At 41.0% G+C, this 23398-nt stretch overlaps 4 protein-coding genes across 7 annotated transcripts in view; all 4 read left to right on the top strand.

The window, feature by feature from the left end:
• The window catches only part of LOC131466990 (protein sidekick-1-like), a 267384-nt gene extending 264243 nt beyond the window's left edge, over nt 1-3141 (top strand). For both annotated transcript variants that reach the window (XM_058640648.1, XM_058640647.1), the window contains 3 exons: nt 597-717; nt 808-937; nt 2021-3141. In XM_058640648.1, the coding sequence (XP_058496631.1) occupies nt 597-717; nt 808-937; nt 2021-2326 (557 nt within the window). In that variant the 3' untranslated portion in view covers nt 2327-3141. The remainder of the gene's footprint in view (nt 1-596; nt 718-807; nt 938-2020) is intronic.
• Nucleotides 3142-4857: 1716 nt separating this feature from the next.
• LOC131467569 (zinc finger protein 271-like) lies at nt 4858-10332 on the top strand. Of its 2 annotated transcripts, none has more exons than XM_058641556.1 (2): nt 4858-5131; nt 6681-10332. In XM_058641556.1, exon 2 carries the CDS (start codon nt 6830-6832, stop codon nt 9938-9940), a length of 3111 nt encoding a protein of 1036 aa, XP_058497539.1. In that variant the 5' UTR covers nt 4858-5131; nt 6681-6829; the 3' UTR covers nt 9941-10332. The 2 variants fall into 2 exon arrangements, with proteins under 2 accessions (XP_058497539.1, XP_058497540.1); XM_058641557.1 differs by lacking the exon at nt 4858-5131 and adding an exon at nt 5220-5343.
• A 762-nt stretch (nt 10333-11094) lies between these two features.
• gpank1 (G patch domain and ankyrin repeats 1) lies at nt 11095-15306 on the top strand. Its single transcript, XM_058639493.1, has 4 exons — nt 11095-12006; nt 12104-12245; nt 12893-12968; nt 13581-15306. Exons 1-4 carry the CDS (start codon nt 11575-11577, stop codon nt 14020-14022), a joined length of 1092 nt encoding a protein of 363 aa, XP_058495476.1. The 5' UTR covers nt 11095-11574; the 3' UTR covers nt 14023-15306.
• A 1567-nt stretch (nt 15307-16873) lies between these two features.
• Nucleotides 16874-23171, top strand: LOC131466817 (cytochrome P450 3A30-like). Of its 2 annotated transcripts, XM_058640302.1 has the most exons (13): nt 16874-17152; nt 17245-17338; nt 18647-18699; nt 18779-18878; nt 18961-19074; nt 19524-19612; nt 19692-19840; nt 19930-20057; nt 20141-20207; nt 20309-20469; nt 22122-22348; nt 22456-22618; nt 22884-23171. In XM_058640302.1, exons 1-13 carry the CDS (start codon nt 17082-17084, stop codon nt 22971-22973), a joined length of 1506 nt encoding a protein of 501 aa, XP_058496285.1. In that variant the 5' UTR covers nt 16874-17081; the 3' UTR covers nt 22974-23171. The 2 variants fall into 2 exon arrangements, with proteins under 2 accessions (XP_058496285.1, XP_058496286.1); XM_058640303.1 differs by lacking the exons at nt 18647-18699; nt 18779-18878; nt 18961-19074 and having other exon boundaries at nt 16881-17152.
• Nucleotides 23172-23398: the final 227 nt, after the last annotated feature.

Genomic DNA, 23398 nt, shown 5'->3' with positions numbered 1-23398 from the left:
CTTTGTTACCTCACCATGACGATTTAGGCCAAACCCAGTCCTGGAGCATCGACATTAAATGGCCTCGCTGCAGCTCCACTGTCATGTCAGCACAGCTTCAGGGTGGTTTGTATAGTTTTCTGATTAAGTTTTTATGTTTGCTGTGCCGGGACATTTTACATGCAAAAGTAATTTGTATTAAACTAAGACAATAGATCTGCGCTGGAAAGTAACTTCACTAAAAATGACGTCAGTTGTTCTGAGACTTCATCAAGACTTTAAAAAAGTAATTGACAATTTATAGATATGTTATTCGTGAATAAGTAAAAGTACTAATACGGAGTTTCATTTTCACACACTGTACATAACATATTTTAATTAAAGCTCTGTTCACACAAGATTCACTGCTTCACCAAACCAGACAATCATAGCAGGTCACATCTGAACAGCTGATAATCTGAGGTTGTGCACACAAAAGGAGACAGAGTCACATCACAAACGAAAAGATGATGAATTATCTTAGCTGCTATTCCACACATCTGACCCAAGTGCTTTTGTTTTTAGTTTATCTGAACCCACATCATCTGATTCCTTTTTTTATTTCTGTACCTGTCCAGGGAAGCACGTGTCTACGGTGGAGGAGTCTGTAACTCTGGACAACGGAGGATTCACTGCTCTGGAGCTCAACAGCAGGACGATCAACACCAAGAACTCCTTCCTGAAAAAGAATGGGACCAGGTGAGCACACAGAAAAATGCATACTTGTAGATTTCATCAAAATACAACATTAATACCAGACTTAATGTGTGTGTGTGTGTGTGTGTGTAGATCTCCCCCCAGGCCTAGTCCCGGTGGCCTTCATTACTCTGATGAGGACATCTGTAACAACTATAATGGAGCTGTTCTCACTGAGAGCACCACACTCACAGAGAAACCCACTGAGGTCTCAGAGTCAGAGGTATCTATCTCTCTTTCTATCATCCATCCATCCATCCATCCATCCATCAATCCATCTCTTCTTGCCTTCACTAAACCATTTGCTCCCTCAGTCAGGTCTGATAGTACTGCTTGATAGAGCCTCTTTTCACATGACGTACGTTCGATTGTTTGTGTTCACAAAGACCAAACAGAGAAATCAAGAAGTTACTCATTTCAGCTTTACAATCACTGACATTTAAAGTGTAAACATGTGTTTACAATGCTATTCGGTGTGTAAAAGTCTAATGAAACATCTGCAGTGAAAGTCTGACCCATGTTTGATATCCAATCTGGATCAACTTAATAATAAAATATTACTTATGGTGCTTTTCCATGTTACAGTTCCAGCACAACTACTCAGTTAGGTATCATTACTATATAGTACCTCTTCAACGTCATGTTATACTGCACACTGAACTGAAATACGGCCGAACGTGTTGTGATTCGACTCACGATCGCCGGCTTTCAGCAGTGCTGTCGCTAAATACACCAGACTCCTCTGTTAAATATTGAGATTTTAGACATTTGCTATGCAAAATGTTGGAGATTAACGCATGTTTCCAGGATTTTTAAGTCTTTTTAGCTAATCTACAGTTAGGCATTGTTCGGTTTGATCCTTGTGTGGGACGTCGCACTCATGACTTCTTCCCGTGACGACACGCTCTGCCAATCAGTGACCGGCAGTGTGTCACGTTTAGTATCGGTGCAGAGTTGAGTCGTGCTGGGACTGCGCCAGCCACTGATGTGATGCTCGCCTTATTTTAACACAGAACCTCTGTTGGGTTTCTCAAAATCATTCCTCCATTCACCGATTCACTGCTGCCTGAGTGACAGACACTGAGTCGTTTCGTCTGATGTGAGCAGTGTTTTCAGATTTGTGAATGTGAATCCACATGAGCAGTGTAACATCACGGGACTATGATTGGATTGTTAGCAGTCAATAATGTTTGTCACATTTAGATTAATGTGGACACTCAAATAAAATGACAGATATTAAATATGGTGCAGCGTCGAAACAGTCAGTATTTGTCTCATTGATTTCCTGATCTGTGTGTGTGTCCAGGTAACAGACAGCGATTATGAGGACGAGCAGCCGAAGCACTCTTTCGTCAACCACTACATGAGTGACCCCACTTACTACAACTCCTGGAAACGGCAGCCCAAGGGCCTGAAAGGCATCACCGCCCCTTTTGGCTACGAGGAATGTGCCGCCGCAGACCCGGAGCCATACTACCAGACCGTGGTGACCCAGCACAGCACAGGCGGAGCGTACACACCGACGGGGCAGCCTGCGCTTACACACGTGAACCCCAACACCAACCCACCGGGATCACGTACCCCGGTGACGGGATTCTCCTCATTTGTTTGACTATAGAGAGTAATTCTGCACAAAAGTGATACACACACACACAAAAACGATACACAAAACGAAGGAGGGGGGGGGGTCATGTGTGTTTGTTCTGGAGCAGAAAGGGTTGACGCCTTCAGAGGAGATGGGAGGACAAGACGAGGACACTTTGGACGGACGGAAAGAACTAAACGTACACTTCTCACTTGTCTTCTCCCCTCGTTAACTAGCATCGTCGCAGTGTGTTGCTCTCCTACTCTTTTACGCCTCTGTCACTGTGCTTACCTACACAGTTACTGTTTTCATGTCCACGCACAGTCACACCACAGAGGACACTCATGCCTGTTCAGAGACTCTCCTACGAGAGACGAAGCCGTTTGTGTCAAATGTTGAGGAGAGCGTTCAGCCCTGAACTGGTTGAACATTCCTGCACAAAGCCTCTTCTCTCTTTACTGTATGTACACATGATTGCACAAATACACAGGCATTCTTTGATGCACCCCGGTGCGGTTTTCTTCCTGCAGGGAAGAGATGAACTTTTTAAGGCTGGGAAGAATTATTAAATGCGGGGAGAAGCTTTTATGGACAGAGTCACGTACCAGACACGAACGCTGTCAGCTTTAAAAGACCACCACACAGAGGAGAAGAGAGAATCATCAGTAATCATCATATTTGATAACAGATGGAGGGGTTGGGTGAGGATTCTTCAGCACTTAAAGCATTCTCAGTGAGAGTGTTGTGTGGTTTCTGAGAGCGACATGTGATTTTTTTTTTTTTACCGTCTACTGCCTGTCGTCAGTGCACCTTATACCGTATCCCCCCACACACACGCGTGGGTTATGTTTGGTTTTAACCTCTGCACATTTCAAAATTATTCTGCTGAAGTTTAATTTTGGATAAGTTTGTGTGCTTGTTTGAGTGTGACACACGCGTGTATGCCCTCCCCCCCTCCCCCCACATGGATCATATGTCTCTGTTTAACACTGCTAAGCAAAGTGGTGCCATTGTACGTGTGTTTGTATTTTTAAGATGGATTTTGTACAGGGAAACCATTTTTACTTGTGTGCTCTTATATGTACAGTAGTTCAGCCAGGTCTGTGTAATTCAAAGCAAATAGTGAAACAGCACTGGAGAGAGTTGGCAAATGCACTGGTGGATTAACAGGGGAAAGGAGGAGACAGAGTTGGAATACTTTCACAAGCACCATAAACGTAAGCTTCAGTGAACAAGTGTGGAAGAAGAATAGAGGACAAACACCCCGTCTCTGAACTCTGGCCTCACCTCCAGACGTCAGCCTGACACAGACTGGATGTACTTTGAACCTTCTCTCAAGTGCAAACAAAAATCCTCCTTACGTTTTTGCTCATGTATGTTTTAAGATTCTCCACCCAACTACTCACACAGACGGTCAGCGAACCGCCACCCACCCCCCCTCACCCTGTCACGCTTGTTTTGAGTCTCATACAGCGTGTGAATAAATGGTCATTGTTTAACAGTGTGTCTGTGTGGTCCATTTTAGTTCTGGTACTGTGAACATGTCTGTCTGCATCAACCACTACATTACAGTACTTGAATTAAAGATGAGTCTGAAAATGCCTGAAAAAAACTCTGAACATCACACTCGAGCTAAAAAAAATAAAACCTCTTTTAGCTCAGTGTGTGAAAACAGCTATTGTATTCTTCCCTGAAATTTTCCAGAAGGTCATAGGAAGTTATTAATTACATCATAGATAATAATACTATCTTGCAAACTGCCATGCAGTGCAGGAATGAGTCAGATCGGATGGAAAAAGTATTTAAAAGGGAATAAAGTGCTTTTTTCTGCCCATAAATGTCCTCTGTCATAAATGTTATGTCTTACAGTCAGAGGTGGACTCAGGTTTAAACATCCAGCATATAAATTGGCAGGTTAATACAGCAGGTGAGTCCGTCTTCTCTAGGGAATAAGAACATTTTGGGCATCAAACTTTCTTTTATTTATTAATATATCATCATTCATGTATCATCTGCAAAATCAGTAAATCCGACAGCAGCTCTGCAAACAAGTCACAAGACAAATAATAAATAAATAATCAAATAAAAGAGGGAAGCAGTACAGATGGATGGATAGAAACAAAGAGCAAATTGTGATGTCTCAGCACCAACATATATCACATTTTGCTTTACATGGAATAAAATGTCAATATACTGTATACACACATAAAATACTATTTTATGTGTGTAAAAGTATTCCTGATTCTGGACAATACATCATATTAAATACATAGGTTTTTAGATATTGAAATAAAATGTTTTATCAATGGGAGGGAAATCATATTTTATTTTATTTTATTTTATTTTATTTTATTTTATTTTATTTTATTTTATTTTATTTTATTTTATTTTATTTTATTTTATTTTATTTTATTTTATTTTATTTTATTTTATTTTATTTTATTTTATTTTATTTTATTTTATTTTATTTTCCACTAACTAATTGTGAACCCCCTGTCATTGTCGTGCGCCTCCCAGTCGGAAGGCGTCGCTGTGGCGTAGTATAACAGGCGGTGGGGTGTAACTTGTGATGTCCGGTAAAATGACTGTTAGCATGGCGGATTTATTTTTCACTTCGTGTTTACATTGTTAGTCAAACATAAGTCAGTGTTGTTGTACAACAACACCCACAGACAGACAGTCTGCAGACTGCGCGTCTGTGAGTCTGCAGTGAGCTTCTTCCCGCGGCTGCAGCTCCTCGGCAGCGGCAGCGGGAGCAGCGTCACACCGCTCCCCGTCTCTCTGCGTGTCGGTGCCCACACCTCGGGACTTTTCTATGACCCAGTTTGATTGGTGAGTTTTTCACTCTGCTCCTCATCGATTATCGATTACTACGAAAATAAAACTCTGTATTTCTTGTGCATACGCTTCTACACATGTCCTGTTTCAGTTGCCGTAGGTGTGGATGTGTTTGTCCGTGTAAGCTAGGAGACATATTCTTCAAACCGACATAACCCACGATTGGAAACATATTTGTGTCTGTTGTTTGTGTCTTCTTGTGTGTGGTGAGCATTCCATTTCAGTGACGGTAAAAACATTTTTTTTAAAACTCCCTGACCAGCCGAGGGGGCCTTCGTGGGGCTCCACTCCAGCTGGTTTATTATCTCTCTTAAAAAACGCATAGCACTGACTTGAATTACTCAGCTTAACCAATTAATGCATAACCTTAACCTACATTCTTAAACCTAACAACATTAACTAGAATGTGAGAAACGATTTTCTGCCTAGTGATACTGATGTCAGTTTGACACATGATACATTTAGCACGTTTGTACTACAAAGCTGTTAACTGTGCTAATGCAAATACAAGCCAGCCATTAAAAGCACTTCATACAAAGACATATTGAGCCCACAACAGGACTCGTTTAAATAGCTGTTGCTGGTTTTTATTTACATTTCTACACTCTATAATATATACATCACTCGATTGTTGTTAACTGATCTACAATTCAGCATTGTACCGTTTGATTCCTGTGTCGAATGTCGTGCTTGTGACTCTTTCAGTAATTACAGATAGATAGATAGATACTACTATACTTTATTCATCTCACAGAGAAATTCACAGTTCAGCAGCTCCAGAATATGTTACAAGATAGAAACATAAGAGGCATGCAAGTCTATGTACAGTCTAAATATAAACTGAAACATATGTATAAAAAGGAAAAAAGAAAAAATATATAAAGACATTAAAAAGAATCTTACACTCACTGCCATCAGTGGCTGGCAGTCTGTTGACACAGTGTTTAGTATTGGCTCAGTTAACTTGAAACTTCACGGAAAAGCAAAAAAGTAGAGGCGACGCATGCTGTGGCACTTTAGTGGGAAAGTGCCATATTTATCATATCGGCTTCGTTTTAGCAGAGGACTTGAGGAGATCTGCGTCAGTCTCACAATGTCCATGAGGACAAATGGTTCTGAATAGATCAGCATAGAAAAGAGCCTAAAGATTGAACAAAAATGGGCATACACTCAATCAGGTTTGTGAAGGTATTTTTGTTTGGACGTTGACGTCCATTCATTTGTGCAGCTTCAACAAAACCTCACCATAAAACGTCCCAAAGAGCGAACGCGCCACCGCCATCCAACTGTAGGCACATTGTGATTTGTTTTTGATCCAATTTGTCATGATGATACTAATTTGCCATAACCTAAACTGTGCTGTGCCGAGTAGAGCTGGTGGAAATATGCCAAAAGACTGGGGATGAAACATTTAACGGGATCATTACATGATTTGTAAAACCAACTGAAAGCATCACACAAGACTTGATGTGTTTCTGCAACAAATAGAAACTACATCTATAAGTTAACCTGAGACTAATTTCTGTTTCTGCTTCTCTTGTAGCTTTCTTCTTCTTGCCTAAGTGGAACAAACCATTCGGAGTTGAACACAAGCCGTTGGTGGTATTTTAATTAAATGACTTGTGCACTTGAGTTGAAGAAGAATTTAAATTAGCCTTAGTGGTGAAGAAACCCACTCAACAAAAATTAACAATGTGTGACACAAAGGAAGAAGTAGATGAGGAGGTGAAGAGACAGGGCGTCTGCTTGGAGCACCTTGCAGAGCCACTTCTGATTATCTTGTCCCCACCTCCGCCTTTCTTACCAGTTCGAGGCAAACCAACCATGTTTTGGCCCAAGTGGCATAAAGCGTTTGAAAACTACCTTGAAGGGCTCGGTGAAAATGAGCTTGTGGACTCCACTAAGTGTGTGCTCCTACAGAACTGCCTTGGCCCGGAAGGGCAGCGAATCTTCACAACACTGATCCAGAGAGGAACCACGTATGCTACAGCCGTCTCAGTGCTGACAAGTTTCTTCAGCGTGGACCTCAACTCTCAGATGTGCCGCCTTAAATTCCATCAGAGGGCTCAGATGCCTGGAGAGACTGTAGACCAGTTTGTGTCTGCATTAGAAGAACTGCTGAAGCCCTGCAACTATGGAGACTTAAAAGACAAACTTATTTTGGATCAGCTTATAATGAAAACAAACTGCCCACATCTCAAAGAAAGGCTACTGCTGGAGAAGGGAGGTGTGACATTGGCTGCAGCAATGCTTATTGCTAAAGAGGTGGAATCAGGTTTAAATGAATCTGAGCTGTTTGGTTTTCACGAGGTCAGTGTGGATATTGGAGATGATGTCGTCCCTCCTGTTCAAAAGAAGGCCAAAAGAGGGCGACCTCGGCGCGGTGAGATAAGAGTAAAAGCAAAACCACTTCTAATTAAAAACACAAGTAAATCTAAAATCAAAGATAACTACTATTATAGTAATGATAAGCAGTATTATAGTGATGCTGGTGGTAATTGTAGAGGTGCTGCTGAGAATAATCTGGCTTGTGATAAAACCAGTGATGAAGGTGATAAAGGTGACACTGAAGCCTCATCATCATCACAGACAATGGAGGAGGAAATGTGCAACGAGGCTCAGAATGATGATAAAGATTTTATCATTTCTTCCAGCAAACTCAAAGGTCCCTCCTGTCCGATCTGTGTCAGCAGGCGTTTCAGAGATGCAAACAAGCTCGCCAGACACATGAGGATGCACACAAAAGAGAAACCGTTCATCTGTCCCGTTTGTTCTGTGACCTTCAGCCAATCGTACCACATGACCCGGCACCTCAGGAACCAGCATGGTGCTGGCCAACACATATGCCCCACGTGTGGGAAATCTTTAGGAAACTCTGCAGAGCTACGGACTCACAAGAGGGTGCACAAGTCACAAACCCTCTCATCTCCAGACTGTCAAGAAAAATTCACTGACGATGAAGCGTTATCAAATCACATCAAGTCACATGACTTAAAGGAGACCACTGAGACGGAGGAACAGAGTTCCAAGCACGGTGATGAAGTGGAAAATGAAGCGATAGAGATGGACATGAATGAGAATAATGACTCTGATGATGATGTTGCTGAGAATGAAGCAAACTCTGATAATAGTGACTCCCAGGATACAGTACATGAAGTTAATATTAAGATGGAAAAGAATGATTCTGATGAAGCTAAATCTCAAGATGGTGGCAATAAGAAAGAAAAAGTACCATCTAAGACTAAAACGAAAGGTCATTTTTGTCCCATCTGTGTTGGCAGGCGCTTCCGTGGGGCAAACAAACTTGCCAGACACATGAGGACACACACAAAGGAGAAACCTTTCAACTGTCCAGTCTGCGCTCTGACGTTCAGCCAGTCTTATCACATGACCCGACACCTGAGGAACCAGCACGGCCTGGGCAAGTACATCTGCACTAAATGTGGGAAAATTCTAAATACCTGGCAGGAACTGAAAACTCACCGGAAAACTCACATTGCTGAAGACTTCACATGTCATTCATGCGATAAACAGTTTAAGGAAAAAGTTGCGTATTTGATTCACCGCAAATCACATAAGAAGTCAGTTCCTCCTCTAAGCCACATCTGCGGCGAATGCGGCAAAGTCTTTGGTCGAATGTATCATTTGAAAAGGCACATCGTGACCCATCGCAAAGCAGATGATGGCGAGACTTACAGTTGTCCTGATTGTCAGAAGAATTTTGCCTTCCAAGCTGACCTCAACAAACACAGAGAGAGTCACGCAAAAGAAAACACAGGGACGTGTCCAAAATGTAACGAAGCCTTTGAAAGTCCAGAGGAACTGGAGACGCACATGGAAATTCATGAAAAATCTTATCCCTGCAACACATGTGGGAAGAGGTTTAAGGTGGAGTACGCGCTAAAGAAGCATGAGCAAAGTCACCAGAGCGAACAGTATTATTGTTCATTGTGCCAAAAGCATTTCATCAAGCTGTCCCACTACAAGAGGCACATACTGGTCCACGACAGGCGGGAATCCAGATGTCCGCACTGTGACAGCGTCTTTCTACAGTTAACAGCGTTGAAGTATCACCTGCGAACTCATACTACAGAAAGGCCGTTCCAGTGCAGCTGTTGTATGGAGACATTTGAGGTACAGGAAGACCTGGAACAGCACCGTCTCAAACACAGGAAATTCAGAAAGGAGAGACCATACTCGTGCACAAGATGTGATAATGCTTTCTGCACGCTGGTGGAGCTGACGGAACACATGAACGTACACGAGGGAGAGCAGCCGTCAAACTGCCCCATCTGTGGCAAAACCTTCTTAAACAAGAACAAACTGGAGAAGCACTTGAGCATCCACACGGGGGAGAGACCTCACCTCTGCTCCATCTGCGGCAACGGCTTCCCGTCCGCCGCCAGCCTCAAGTTACACGTCCACATCCACACCGGAGAGAAACCCTTCCACTGTTCGGAGTGCAACAAGACCTTCAGCTCATCCAGTGGCCTGCGGCTGCACAGCAGACAACACATGGACGTGCGGCCCAGCTACGAGTGTCCAGAGTGCGGCAGGACGTACGGACGCATGACGGAGCTGAAGATGCACCAGCGGTACCACACGGGGGACAAACCGTACGCGTGCACCTGCTGCAGCAAACGCTTTATTAGTAAAGACAAACTGAATGTCCACATGAGGATCCACACAGGGGAGAGGCCGTACTCATGTCCTCACTGTGGACAGACATTTACACAGACTGGGGACAGAAACAGACACATCAGTAAATACCACGCAATAGATGTAGTTTCAGAACTCCAGTGAAGCTTTGGTTTTCAATGATGGTCTCTGCATGTTTGTGTAAGTGTTTTTTTTTAAATTCTTTTCACATTTTTGTCTGTCTTTTTTTTTTTTAAATTTGTCAAAGGCCTGGTTTGTGTAGACTTAATCTGCCATGAGCACTAGATCATCAAAACTGATGAGGCTCTGTGACTATGTTTAACATTTACATTTAAGAATGTTTTGTTTGCAAACCTTCACTTAATGTATGCAGAAAATGCTGTACTAGTGTCAGAAATGATTTTTCTGTGTTACAAAGTGTTCTTAGTTGTAAGACTCACATGGTCTCTGATGTGCTGTTTCCTGTTAGCTTCAAGTCTGAACTCTCTTCACTGTTAAACACAGTGCAACCATAATAAAATGTACCCGCTCTAGAACATGTAAGGTATTTTTTTAACAGTGTTCATAAAAGGTAAACATGCATTGTTGGAGGAATTCAAACAACTGGATGCATTATATATAATACAATATATAACCATCCATTAATATATATCAATAATCTTCAGACAATAAAAACAGTTTCACTTTCATCAAGTGGGACAATAGACATACAGATCTATGAAAACAGGGTGCTTGCGCAGGTCTTTTTTTTGAAACCTTGTAAAGTGTGGAAAAAATTTAGCTCATAGTAGAATTTTAGACTCAGCATGTGTGTGAAAGATGTGCTTGATTTTCATGTTTTTTTAAGTGTTTCATCAGTAAAACAATTTACTGTGAATTCTGAATTTATTCACTAATTCATTCATGCTTTTGATAAAAATAGCGTTTCTACACAACACAACACAACAGGTACAATCTCAACAATACTACATAAACTACATGAAGTCAAGGTCTTGAAAAACATGTTTTAAGTTTTGAAAAAGTGGAATATTTATTTAAAATATGCAATAGCCTGTTAAAAGGGCAAGCACCCTGGGGGAAAAAAACACATTGGTCATAATTAATGTTTTAAAAGCTGCTCGAGTGATGTTTTTTTTCCCTCAGACAGATACATGTAATACCTAAAAGTTTGCAGACATCCAGTCCAACAGGGGGCAATATACACGAAATGTTATGAAAGCGTTCTGTTGTTTTACAGGAAGACATTAAAGGCAGCCGATGGTGTTGGACGTACAGCTATGGTTGGACACATCGACAACTTAAACGCATATAATTCTGCCACTATGTTTTGTATTCGTCAAGACAGTCGTTTAACTCGTGGTAAAGTTAACAAATCGTATGTTGAGGTCATCTTTAGTTGACAGTCGTTCGTGTGACGCGAAGCTAATGCTAACGCTAACGATCATACCTCGTATCCATATCTAACTGTTAGCTGTTTGTCTATTCACATCAGAATATGTTAGTTGTATTCTGTCAAATTGTATGCTGTGTTTAGCTCTTTATCTTAATATAAAGGTATTTTTTGTTTTATCATGTACCAAAGTAAGCTAGCATGCTACTTGATTTTGCTGGCTTACTTGCTAACAGATTCCATGTTAGTAAATGTAAGATAGTTTTACTGTGTTAATTTCACCACCACTTGATAATCTTACACTAAATACCATTATATGCTGCTGTAACAAGAGTATTATATATTTTCCTTATTTAAAAACGCACAGTGTTGCTCAGTCATTGTTTACATGGCCACTTTGGGCTTTACTCCTGCTAGTGAGCAGGATTTTTTCAGCTCTGAAACTGTACAACAGAGTAACTCTAAAACTAAAGATGCACTCAGTGGAAAAGAGGCTAGGCAGTTTTATGAAACCTTGATGAGAGATGTTGACGAGGGACAAAAAACATCAAATCATGTTAATAAACGAAAGAAGAGAGAGTCTAGGAGAAAAAGCAAGCGGAGAGTGGTGGTCGCTGAAGTGCAGCAGGGTCAGACTGGTCCACCAGTGCAAAGACAGACCAGTGGAGAAGTCGAAGGCAGAAGAGAGACGACAAGACAAACAAGCAACTCAGAAAGGGTTGAAGAGCTTCAGGGTCTCAGGTTTCTGCGTTGTGCCCATGAAGGAGACATTTCTGGACTTAGAGAGCTGCTCTCGAAGGGGATCGACATAAACTTTCAGGTAAAATACTCTTTGCTCCGTGTCTTTTAATTGTAAAATAAAATGCAGTGAATATTGAGTTTGACTGTACTCAGTGAGCTTGTGTTCTGTTTTCCAGGATACTTTCTTTTGGACAGCAATGATGTGTGCGAGCTGGTCTGGACAAAGAGCTGCAGTGAGGCTGCTGCTGGAACATGGAGCAGCCTGGGTTGGCGTGGTTGACGTACAGGGCAGGGATGCCAGAGATCTGGCACTGGAAGGTATTTATTAGTATTAATATGGAACTCCTGTAATAAATGAATATGAATGTCGTGATTGTGGTGCTATACATTTTATGACACACTCTGCCTCCAATACTGTTCACTGTACTCTCTAAGAGTATTATTATCTGTATATTTTTGTGTTTAAGGCCATTTTGGGTAAACTCCCCTGAAACAAAAAAGTCACTCACTCTAATATTTGGCTTAGTGGCTACAGTACACACCTGTGGGCACCATTTTTAATCCGGGGTTTCTGATAATGCCAGAATTTATCAGGCTCAAATTGTGAAAGAAAGAGCATGAATCATCATTTTTCACACATGTATTGGTTCCAACAGAGTTTAGTCCTTAACCCCAGAATCTTTAAAAATAAATGTTGTGAGTTTGCCTTGCTTAAGCATATTGAAATAATGCCACAGCCAAAAAATTAATCCAGGCTAAAAAGCATCATAATAGAAAATTCCAGGTGTTTATTGAATTGTTTTTGCTTTCTTCTTTTATGTCTGTTTTTTTATTCAGTATTGTGTATTTGCTGCATATTAATTAAACTAAACAGTTTTTTGTATTTTGTATTTTTTTAAATAAAGGCAAAAATAATAAAATAAAAGTAAAAAATGTAACTCGCCTTTATCTAATCTTTTCCACAGCTGGCCACAATGAGGTGCTTGAGGAGTTTGAGAACTATGGGAGAAGTGATCAACAACACACGACATCTGATGGCAGGTGAGTAGTATCAAAGTCTCTTATACTGTAGTTTCAAACCACATTGATCCAAATATTAATTACTGTAAAATAAGCTGCTGGAAGGTTGCTGTTTTTAATTTAAACTAAAACATTGTATAAAGTTAACATTTATAGTACTTGTATAAAGAAAACCTTTGTTAAACAGTTTAATAATAATGAAGCAAGGATTTATTGCTGGACTATTATATTGTTGCCTGAGGTAGCTGCACATGATAATTATGGTTGGTTTTTTCACCAGCTGCTATAGTATTGAAAATATCCACCCAGGTTTGGTGATTTAAGCGTTTACTGATAGTTTGAAAATAAAACCTCAGCTCTAGCTGCTGCCAAACTGTGCATTGGCATGGATTATAAATGACAACTTCTTATGGTTTATTGCGCCACTGCTGAAAAGTGTAGCAGGTGGCTTTATTCTTATAATAACAAGTCACTGCAGACGAAGCATAATTAATTAAATTTCTTTAAGGAATTTTGATTTTGGAGAGAATACAGCTAGAAAAAAAACAACTAAGAACATTTTGTCTGAATATGAAAAGGACTGAAAAGGACTTAACAATTAACAATGTTCCTTTGACATTTGTGTGTCTCCAGCGCCCTCCCGGCTCAGTGGTGTGGTGTGTGTTGTTGCCAATACAGCAGCAGCCTGTCGTCCCACCTCTCCTCCACTCTGCACCAGTTCAGTCTGCAGCATCCTCCAACCACACCCAGATACTGTCTGCCCCCGTCCAGCAACAGCTACAAGATGATGGTGCGTTGTGGCTGGACACCAGGGACAGGACTGGGACCAGAGGGAGAGGGACCTCACCAGCCAGTACCTACTGTGCTGAAGAGAGACCACAAAGGTCTGGGGTATGGACAGACGAAAAGAGCCAAAGTTACACATTTCAAAGCAAGAGATCGTGATGCTGTGAAACCACCATCCACAGTCAAAGAGGAAACGGGAGGGAAAGGGAAGAGGAAGGAAGAGAACAGGAGAAAAGAGCAAATGGATAAGACTTGGGAAAGAGACTTTCGTGCCTCTTTTTATCTTTGACATGTGCTCACAGTAACTTTCACTGGCCATATATTTTTATCTGAACAGACTGTAAAGACTTTAGTTAAATGGAGAGACAACTGAGACATTAGTTTTTCCACATGTGGAACTGAATTTTGAAAAGGGTCCAGCTGGACATTCAGGGTAACGGCATCAACAGTTGGAACCGTAGTAAACAAGCTAGAGCATGGATTTCCGACCCGACAACAATCCAGAAATGATAATTGGGTCAGGTTTGATCATGACAGTTGCGTGGTATTGTAACTGCTTAATCGGAAATACAGTGTGAACATTTTAAAAACACATGTGTAACACATTAAAATAAGTGATAATTTAAGGGCTGATTGACCTAGTGTTCCTGTTTAGAAGAGGATTTAACTATTTATCACACTGAACGCAACGCACAACCGGTTGAAGCCAGCCACAGTGGATGTTCTTTTCCTTCACAACAACTCAAACCACGATATTTGGATTATATAAACTGTTATCAGCGGTTACAGTTTAACAAGAGTCGATCAAAAATAACTTCGTGTTGGCGAGTCTGAAATTTTATTATGCTCATCAGTGCTGCTGATAACTTCTAAGGGCTGCGTGTGAGTGTTCATGGAGTGAGTAGTTGCTTCCTCTTGGATGGAACGGTGACCTTTTTCCCATTTTCCTTCACCATAGATAAGAACTATAAAAATAACCACCTTCTTGACGGTCAGAGTAGCTTCAGTTTACTAACTTAACTGTGTTTGGCTGTGGTCAGGCTCAAACAAAATGAATCTTCTAAAACAATCTAGGATATTGCTCCATGTTGAAAATGTGCCTAACCCATATCTGACATCTGCATTTACACTGGTTTACACTTGAGGAAAATAATTGGGTCACTTGCATCATGCAGTGTAAATGCATTCTTAATGTAGTGGAATCATTTTGACCCTGTAAAGCATCAAAAAAAGATCAAGGAGTGCTCACTCTGTGGCTACTTTTGGGGTCCAAAATGTAGAGTTTTCAATCTTTGAATTATAATCTAAACCCCTACATATATTTCTTTTTTTTTTATTTATTCAAAACTGTTACTTTTTTTTTTCCCCTCACTGAGCTTAAAATAATGACCTTTACCTCAAACGTGATAGTGTGTCCTCTGTGCGGTCAGTTGAACCTCTGCCTGCCGGTGCAATGACCACCTGCATTTTTTTTAATCTCTTCCCAGAAGGTTGTGTTTTCAGCCACATTTGTTTGTCTGTCTGTAACCAAATGGGTTCAATGTGTATAAAAATAAAACCAACGTGACAGATATGTATGTGTTTATGCATAAAAACAGTAAGTATCAGGAATAAGTGCAGCGTTTAATTTTTTTTTACTTGAACTTGCAATGTTTTGAATTTGATTCTGCAATAACCCGTTAAAAGGCTAGAAGATGCTGTTGTACATTTTTGTACACATCTGTTTTAAAAGATGATGAGCAGAGATTCTTTTTTGGGTTTTTTAAAACTTTTGTTAAAAAATACATGAGCTAACATAGAGTTCTCAACGGGTTGGGCTGGCCCGACAAATCCAACCGGACCTGTGGGTTAGGGCAGACAATTCATGCGGGGGGGTCGGGGTCGGTCTTAAAGACCCACGGGCCGGGTCGGGTTGTACTATTCAGGCCCTAAGCTAACATCAAAATCCAGGTCAAAGAAACCCAGACATGGCCATCAGTCCATATCCTGTTTTTAAACCGATAGTTGTAGTAAGAACTTAGAAAAGACTTGTGTTTAACCCACTTAGTCACATAATAAATAGTTTATTTGCTGTAAAGGGACATCGTACAACTTCTATAGGGTTCACGTCAGGGCTCTGGCTGGGCCACTCTAGGACATTCACAGAATTGTCTCATCCATTCCTTTGTTGTCTTCACTGTGTGCTTAGGGTCCTTGTCATTTTGGAATGTGAACCTTCTGCCCAGTCTGAGGTCCTGAGTGCCGTGGAACAGGTTTTCATTGAGAATATCTCTGTACTTTGCTCCATTCAGCTTTCCCTCAACCCTGATCAGTCTCCCACTCTCTGCTGCTAAAAAACACCCTCACAGGATGATGCTGCCACCACCACGCTTCACTGACGGGATGATATTGGGCAGGTGATGAGCAGTGTCTGGTTTCCTCCAGACATAACGTTCAATCATCAGACGAGAGACTTTTGTTCCTCACAGTCAGAGTCTCTCAGGTGCTCTTTTGCAATCTCTTAAGTGGGCTCACATGTGTGTTGCACTGAGGAGATGCTTCGGTCTATCCACTTAATCATAAAGCCCATATTGGTGGAGGATTACGGTGGTGGTTGTCCTTTTGGAACTTTGTCCCATCTCCACACAGGATCTCTGAAGCTCAGTCAGTGCCAATCGGGTTCTTGTTCTCCTCTTTCGCTAAGGCCCTTAGTTTGGCTGGGCGACCAGCTCCTGGAGGAGTCCTGGTCGTGCCAAACATCTTCCATCTGAGAATTATGGAGGCCACTGTGCTCTTTTGTTTCGTAGCCTCAGATTTGTGCCTTGCAACAATTCTGTCTCTGAACTCTGTTGGCAGTTCCTTTGACCTCATGGCTTGGTTTTTGCTCTGATATGATATGATCTGATAAACAAGTGAAATGTATTTCTGTACTTCTGCAGGAGGTGGGACCTTTTCTGCCTGGGGTAGGTAAGGGCCTAACACTCTCTCTGTGCAGGTCTCTACTCGACACAACACATCTGCAACAACAAAATGTCCAGAAATCTTTCTCTCTCTGCTGAAAGATTTAAGACAGTGCAGTGTTTGTCATATGTGACAGAGCATCAATGCCATCATTTTATTGTGTCAATCATTTACCTGCCACCTGACAATTCTGCTATTGACTCAACTCTCACACACTTGCCTTCAACACTGTTGCTGGGCTGGCCTTGGATGCACTGTATTATAAGATTGACATACGATTTATGTTCGCGTGTGAAAGATAAATGGGTTGTGTCTGCACCTAGTGTAGTGTAACACACAACAGGTCTTTGCAGCAGGATTTAAAGACCTGTGGTTGTATTCAAAAACAAGCAGGTGGACAGTGCTGAGATGGACTACCTCTTTTATTTCTCTGCTGAGACGTGGACTCTCCTGGTTGCTCTCGTCACTTTGATCCTTGTGTGAGTGATCGACAATAGTGTACTGAATATTTGCACTGTCTTCACATGTTTTCTTTTGTCTTCCACCTCAGTATTTATATGCTTTTCCACAGGTATGCCAACTGGCCATATGGGACGTTTAAACGAATGGGCGTCCCTGGTCCCAAACCAATATTGTTTATGGGGACAATGATGGGTTATAAAAAGGTTGGAGCTTTATAACTGTAACCCTACATCAGATTATCCATTTATAATCAATGAATGTGGTCCAATTTACCTCAATCTTAATGTTCTGTTATTTAGTCTTTACCTATCTGATATAAATAGAGTGAGACAAAAAAATAGAAACATGTCTGTATGGAAAATGTTTTGACAGCAACACAAACTGCACCCTTTAAAATGACTAGATTGTCCTTTAGACTCTCACAATCATTAGAGAGTTTATCTCAAATAGTATCTGCAAATAGTTGCATAATCTGGGATGGTCATAAAGACAACTTGAGTGGTAACTCCAGATCATAGATAAAAGAATAGTTTTTCAGTAGGAAATACTGAAATGTTTGATAGTCAAGTCAAGATTTCAGAGGTACAAATGGTCCCTGAGTAGTAATGTAGGAATCAATTGTGTTTTAAACGCTTTATCTTATTGCTGTTTAATGGTCACAAAGCTTTATTTTAGATAAATGAGGGAGGGTGATTAGAAAGTACTTCAATCTGGAAAAAGGTCCAACTAGCCTGACTCAAAGTGGAGCTCTAGTGATGCATCCGCAGACTCAACCATCTGGTCCATCAAGAGTCTCATTACATCTGTCCATAAAACCTTTGAAAAATCTGTCTTCAGATATTTCTTGGCTCATGTCTTGACATTTCAACTTGTCTCGTTCAGTGGTGGTCGTGTTTCAGGGGTCTTCTTCACCTGGAGCACTGAACACCTGGCACTTCTGGACACTTCGGGTAGATGGCATTGCTGGAATATGGCGGCGCTGGAGGTTAATAGGTTCCTGGTAGCTCCACAGTTAATTCATCTCAAGTCTTTAGCAGTTAAAGGCCTGTACATACTCCGCAAGAAGAGAGGAATTTGTTATTTTTTGTTCATACTACACGGGGAACTTAAGTGCACAGCTTCTTGAACTCCTGGGAAGTCTTTATAGGGAATGACAACATATCTGGCCAATCGCACAGTAGTTGGACTTTTAAACTTGGTGTGCACCTGCACAAATTGCAATCTGACATTAGTTCTGGGTCTCTGTATAAAAAGAGTGTTACTTAGGAGCCAAAAGTATGTTTTTACAGGAATAGCATGTACTGTATGTGCAGGAATGAGCTAGGTGTATGAAACTCGGTGGGAAGGTGTATCAGGCCAAGTCGTGCAGAAAAGTACGGTGGAGTTTTTGGCCACGCCTAACAGGAAGTCCACCATTTTGGACTTTGTTCATGTTTCTGTGAAATTTGATTCCTATTCTCATTACTTTTGTATATTGTTGTTGATTATTCCCTTTCTCTCATTTTATTTAGGGTCTTGTTCAGTTTGATGAGGAATGCTTCAAGAAATATGGGAAAACGTGGGGGTAAGTGTGTTTGTTGTCTGAATGTACATGTTCCATAACATAAATTTTTTCTCTTCATATTTTGTCTTCTGGTGTTTAGACTTTACGATGGCCGTAAGCCTGTGCTGTGTATCACAGATCCTGCCATGATAAAAACCATCCTGGTAAAACATTGTTACACTCTGTTCACCAACCGCAGAGTAAGTTACCTCTATATTACACATGATCCTAGCGGAGCCCTCGTTGTGGTTGTTTGAAGACATTTCTGATCCTCGATTTCAGAACTTATATCTGAACGGGGCCCTGTACGACGCTGTGTCCATCGCTGAAGATGAGCAGTGGAAGAAAATCCGTGGTGTCCTCTCTCCCTTCTTTACCTCAGGGAGATTGAAAGAGGTGAAGTGTTCACTGATCCGCTGGCTTTTGTTCCATTAGTTTTTTTCATTTTAACCAGATTCTCATTAGAGCAGTCGTTCAGTGGCCTGGTTTGTGATGCTTTAAAATGAAGCAAAGTCTAATTTGAAGTTGTGTTATGCAGCATGTGTACATATGAGCTGTCATAAAGTCAACAAAAAATCTGTACCTTTTTTGAGTCGAGCTGCCAAACGGAAGCTATAGGGACACATCCTCAGTTTAGACACGTTCCTAACATCTTTGGGTCCAGTTGCGGTCATGCCGCTGTGTTCTGTTTTTCAGAAAATACGATTATTACCCATTTCCTCATTGTGACCCTTCACATATCCTCTAACCTGGTTATTGGGATCACAGACCCTAAACCTATCCAGAAGAAGCCCTACAGGAACTTTGTGTCTGTACAGTATCTGATCTGTTACTTTGTGCCACAGATGTTTGACATAATTAAGCGAAACTCTGCCAACCTGATCACCAACATGCAAAAGGCGGCGGACAAGGATGAGCCCCTGGACCTGAAGGAGTAAGAACAATGAACCAGTCAGAACATTTTTTCATTTACCTAAAAGGATAAGAATACCTGACATGTGTGTGTTCTTTAGGTTATTTGGACCCTACAGTATGGATACAGTAACCAGCACAGCATTCAGTGTAGACATAGACTCGCTCAACAACCCCTCTGACCCATTTGTCGCGAACATCAAGAAGATGCTGAAGTTTGACTTATTCAGCCCTCTCTTCCTCACTCTGAGTACACATTTTTTATTTGGAACAATTGTAATTTGATTGTATGATTGCCTGCTAAACAAAATGATGTGTTTGGTTTCTTTTTGTCTCCAGTCTTCTTCCCCTTCATGGGCCCGATATTTCAAAAGATGGAGCTCGGCTTTTTCCCTTCCTCTGTCACGGCCTTTTTTGACAATGTACTGCAGAAGATCAAGAATGATAGAGAGACGGGCAAACAAGCTGTATGTAGATATGTTTGTATGAACATGAATGTAACAGCAGATTCAGAGGTAGAATCAAACTTCTAATAGATGTCTACTCTCAGAATCGAGTGGATTTCCTTCAGTTGATGATGGACTCCCAGAAAAACAGCACAGTCGAGAAGAATAAAGGTGATAAACACACACACACACACACACACACACAGCTTCATGATTAGTCCACGCACACAAAGTAAACCTGTTCTGAACCACAACTCTTGCTACTTTGCCAGGTTTAACTGATCATGAGATTCTTTCCCAAGCCATGATTCTAATCTTCGCTGGGTACGAAACAACCAGCAGCGCACTGACTTTCCTGGCTTATAATCTGGCAAGAAACCCTCATGTCATGAAAAAGCTGCAGGAGGAGATTGACTCCACCTTCCCTAACAAGGTAGGTCAGTAGAGAGGACAGAATATGAGGTGTAGCAGGGAATTATCCGAGTCACTTCTGTCATTTTTAAGCAGAACATTTCCACAATGAGCTAATCTGATGAATTTGATGATGCATTATAAATCCTTAAACAATTGCAACCTGCAGAGAGAGCCAAAGTGTGTTAAAAACCCAAATTCTAGACTTAGTTACTTTAGATAAGTATCTTTCTCAGTGACTGACCTCATTCACATCGAAAAATTAAAGTTTTTCTTCCTCAATGAGAGTTTAATTAAAAAGATATAGACATTTGAATCTTAGCTTCAAGGTCCAGTGTGTAGAATTTAGATGGAATCATTTTCATTTGGCAGAAATCAAAATTGCAATAATTAATTTTATATTAAAAATTCAGAAACAATTCCATATATTCGTGTATATTTGGACAGTGCACAAGAGAAGTCATGTTGAGCATGCCGGCAGGGTGGAGACGAGTGTCAGGGGCGACGTGTGATGGAAGGATAGCAGCAAAAGTGAAAGAGAAGGTCTACAAAAACGGTAGTGACACCTGCTATGATGTACTCTATGTCTAGGCAGAGCTGAAGATGCCAGGTGACCAGGATGGACAGGATTAGAAATGAGCATATTTCAGGGACAGCTCGGTGGTTGAACGGTTTGGAAATAAAACAACAGAGACAAGGTTTCGATGGTTTGGTCACGTGCAGAGGAGGATGTTAAGGATAGAGCTGTCAGAGAGGAGGAAAAGAGGAAGACCACAGAGAAGGTACAAGATGGAGGCCCCAGAATGAGCATTTTACTTTAACTGTATATCAACAGCCTCGTCGGCTCTATTTAGGCCGCCATTTTGGACCACCATGTTTGAACAGCGGCCCACAGTGGACAAACTAAACATCTCTTGAGCTTTGTTGGTAACTGAAGGTGACACAGGTTCTCCAACACACTTGGAAGTGAGCGATGTTCAGCTGACTCATGCAACTTCACCAAAAATGTTTTTTAAATTTTACACACTACACCTTTGACATACAAGCTGCCAACAGGGTAAAAGTTGTAGCCTTCATAAAAGTGCAATTTCTTTGGCCAGTTTAGTTTTGGTTGTGAAGTAACATAGAAAATATGACCCTTTTTTTGTCTCTTTGCTAAAATGACCAATAACTCTGAGAAGGATGCAGAGCATTAAGGCCGCGTTTCTCCATAACGTATATACAGAGGATATAAAAAGTTGCAATATAGAGTGTCTTATATCCTTTTTTTTTTCAACTCAACCAATAGACAATCTGATGAAATTGTTGTCTCTTTTTTAAAATTGGATTGAATGTGTGACTATTTTGTGACTTTTGCCCAATTATCCCTACCCTGTTTAAAAAAAATAAAAAAATATGCGATATAAAATTAATCATAACTTAAACCTGAAGATGTGACCACTAAACACACACACACCCAGGATGTCCATATAAGTTTACCAAGAGTGCACTAACCTTTTTTCAATTTCTCATCCCATCACTGCAGTTGACAGATATTATAATTTTACAGGCGCTATCAGCAGCTTGTTGACCATCAGTGTATTGATTCAGTGGCTCCTAATGTCAAAGATGAGACATTGGTTGTTGATGGTTGAGTACATTCAGTCAATGATAGTGTCATGTGCATGTGTGTAGGCTCCTGTTGAGTACCAGGCCCTGATGCAAATGGAATATCTAGACAGTGTCATCAATGAGTCTCTTCGATTGTACCCCATCGTTGTAAGCGTGGAGCGTGTGGCCAAGGCAACTGTGGAGATAAATGGTCTTGAGATTCCAAAAGGAATGGTTATCTCTGTCCCTGCATGGATTCTGCACCGTGACCCTGACTCCTGGCCCGAACCAGAGGAATTCAAACCTGAGAGGTACTGTAATACATTTAAAACACTAAAACAGCCAGTAAAATAAATTACCCTTTTTTTTTTTTAAATGTTGATTGACATTGTCTGTATGTGTGTGTGTGTGCCCTTAGGTTCAGCAAGGAAAACAAGCAGAATATTGACCCCTACACATATTTGCCTTTCGGGGCAGGTCCAAGAAACTGCATTGGAATGCGATTTGCTCTGATGTCGATGAAACTTGCAGCTGTGACGATCCTCCAGAGGTTCAGCTTCTCTGTGTGTGAGGAGACTGAGGTGAGACCACACATCTTCAACTTTAGGCACCTTTCTGAGTAATCACAGTCAAATCTCACTCCCGACTACCGTGAGGAGAGGCGTAACAGGCCATGTATCTTTAAAAGCACAAAGATGAAAATTCACTGACAATATTGTTGTTACTAATTATATATTAAGAGTTTAAGTGTCTACGTCGTTGGTCTGTGATGTTGCCAGTTGTATCATCTGAAATGTCAAAGCTGGGTTTTGTTAACACTTTGTTTCTCTTCAAATCCATGGCCAGATTCCACTCGAGATGGACATGCAGTTGCTGCTTATGCCAAAGCGACCAATCAAGCTGAAGCTGGTGCCACGTTCAGAAACCTGCTGCTAAAAAAGTAGAGAAAGAAGTCTTTCTTGACACTCACCCTGAACTAAGTCAGTTAACAATCATAGTGTGCATTTTTACACATGATCTGTAATCTATTAAGATGTGCACAGTCATATTAAGATTTAACTTCTCTCTGTAGAGCTGCGCTTACTAATTTGAGAACTGATTTGAGTCTATTTTCATTAAATACAAACAAACTCAGTGTGAATGTTTGAGAATTTTGTCATCTCGAGGTTTGAAAAGCACACATTGATGTTTGACACCACTTTCTGAGCCCCATGATTGAAACCACCTTTGCAACCTCACTTATATTACATAAGAAATGTTTCGATCAAACCTCTGACAGGAATCCAAACTTTAGTCCTAGAAATGAAATCCATATAAGCAGGGGTGCACTGATAGGACAGACATACCAGGTAAATGCATGG

This window comes from Solea solea, chromosome 10 (genome assembly GCF_958295425.1).
Source record: "Solea solea chromosome 10, fSolSol10.1, whole genome shotgun sequence".
Taxonomy (NCBI): domain Eukaryota; kingdom Metazoa; phylum Chordata; class Actinopteri; order Pleuronectiformes; family Soleidae; genus Solea; species Solea solea.
The sequence above is the reverse complement of the archived record's forward strand: the minus strand, read 5'-3'. Positions and strand labels throughout refer to the sequence as shown.

What these genes read in the sequence shown, in the direction of transcription:
- gpank1 (XM_058639493.1), top strand. Translation starts at nt 11,575, where the DNA reads ATGGCCACTTTGGGCTTTACTCCTGCTAGTGAGCAGGATTTTTTCAGC. An exon ending in GGATCGACATAAACTTTCAG is followed by an intron (nt 12,007 to 12,103) that starts GTAAAATACTCT and finishes TCTGTTTTCCAG; the next exon opens with GATACTTTCTTTTGGACAGC. An exon ending in CAGAGATCTGGCACTGGAAG is followed by an intron (nt 12,246 to 12,892) that starts GTATTTATTAGT and finishes TCTTTTCCACAG; the next exon opens with CTGGCCACAATGAGGTGCTT.
- LOC131467569 (XM_058641556.1), top strand. Translation starts at nt 6,830, where the DNA reads ATGTGTGACACAAAGGAAGAAGTAGATGAGGAGGTGAAGAGACAGGGC.
- LOC131466817 (XM_058640302.1), top strand. Translation starts at nt 17,082, where the DNA reads ATGGACTACCTCTTTTATTTCTCTGCTGAGACGTGGACTCTCCTGGTT. An exon ending in CAATGATGGGTTATAAAAAG is followed by an intron (nt 17,339 to 18,646) that starts GTTGGAGCTTTA and finishes CATTTTATTTAG; the next exon opens with GGTCTTGTTCAGTTTGATGA. An exon ending in CTCTGTTCACCAACCGCAGA is followed by an intron (nt 18,879 to 18,960) that starts GTAAGTTACCTC and finishes CCTCGATTTCAG; the next exon opens with AACTTATATCTGAACGGGGC.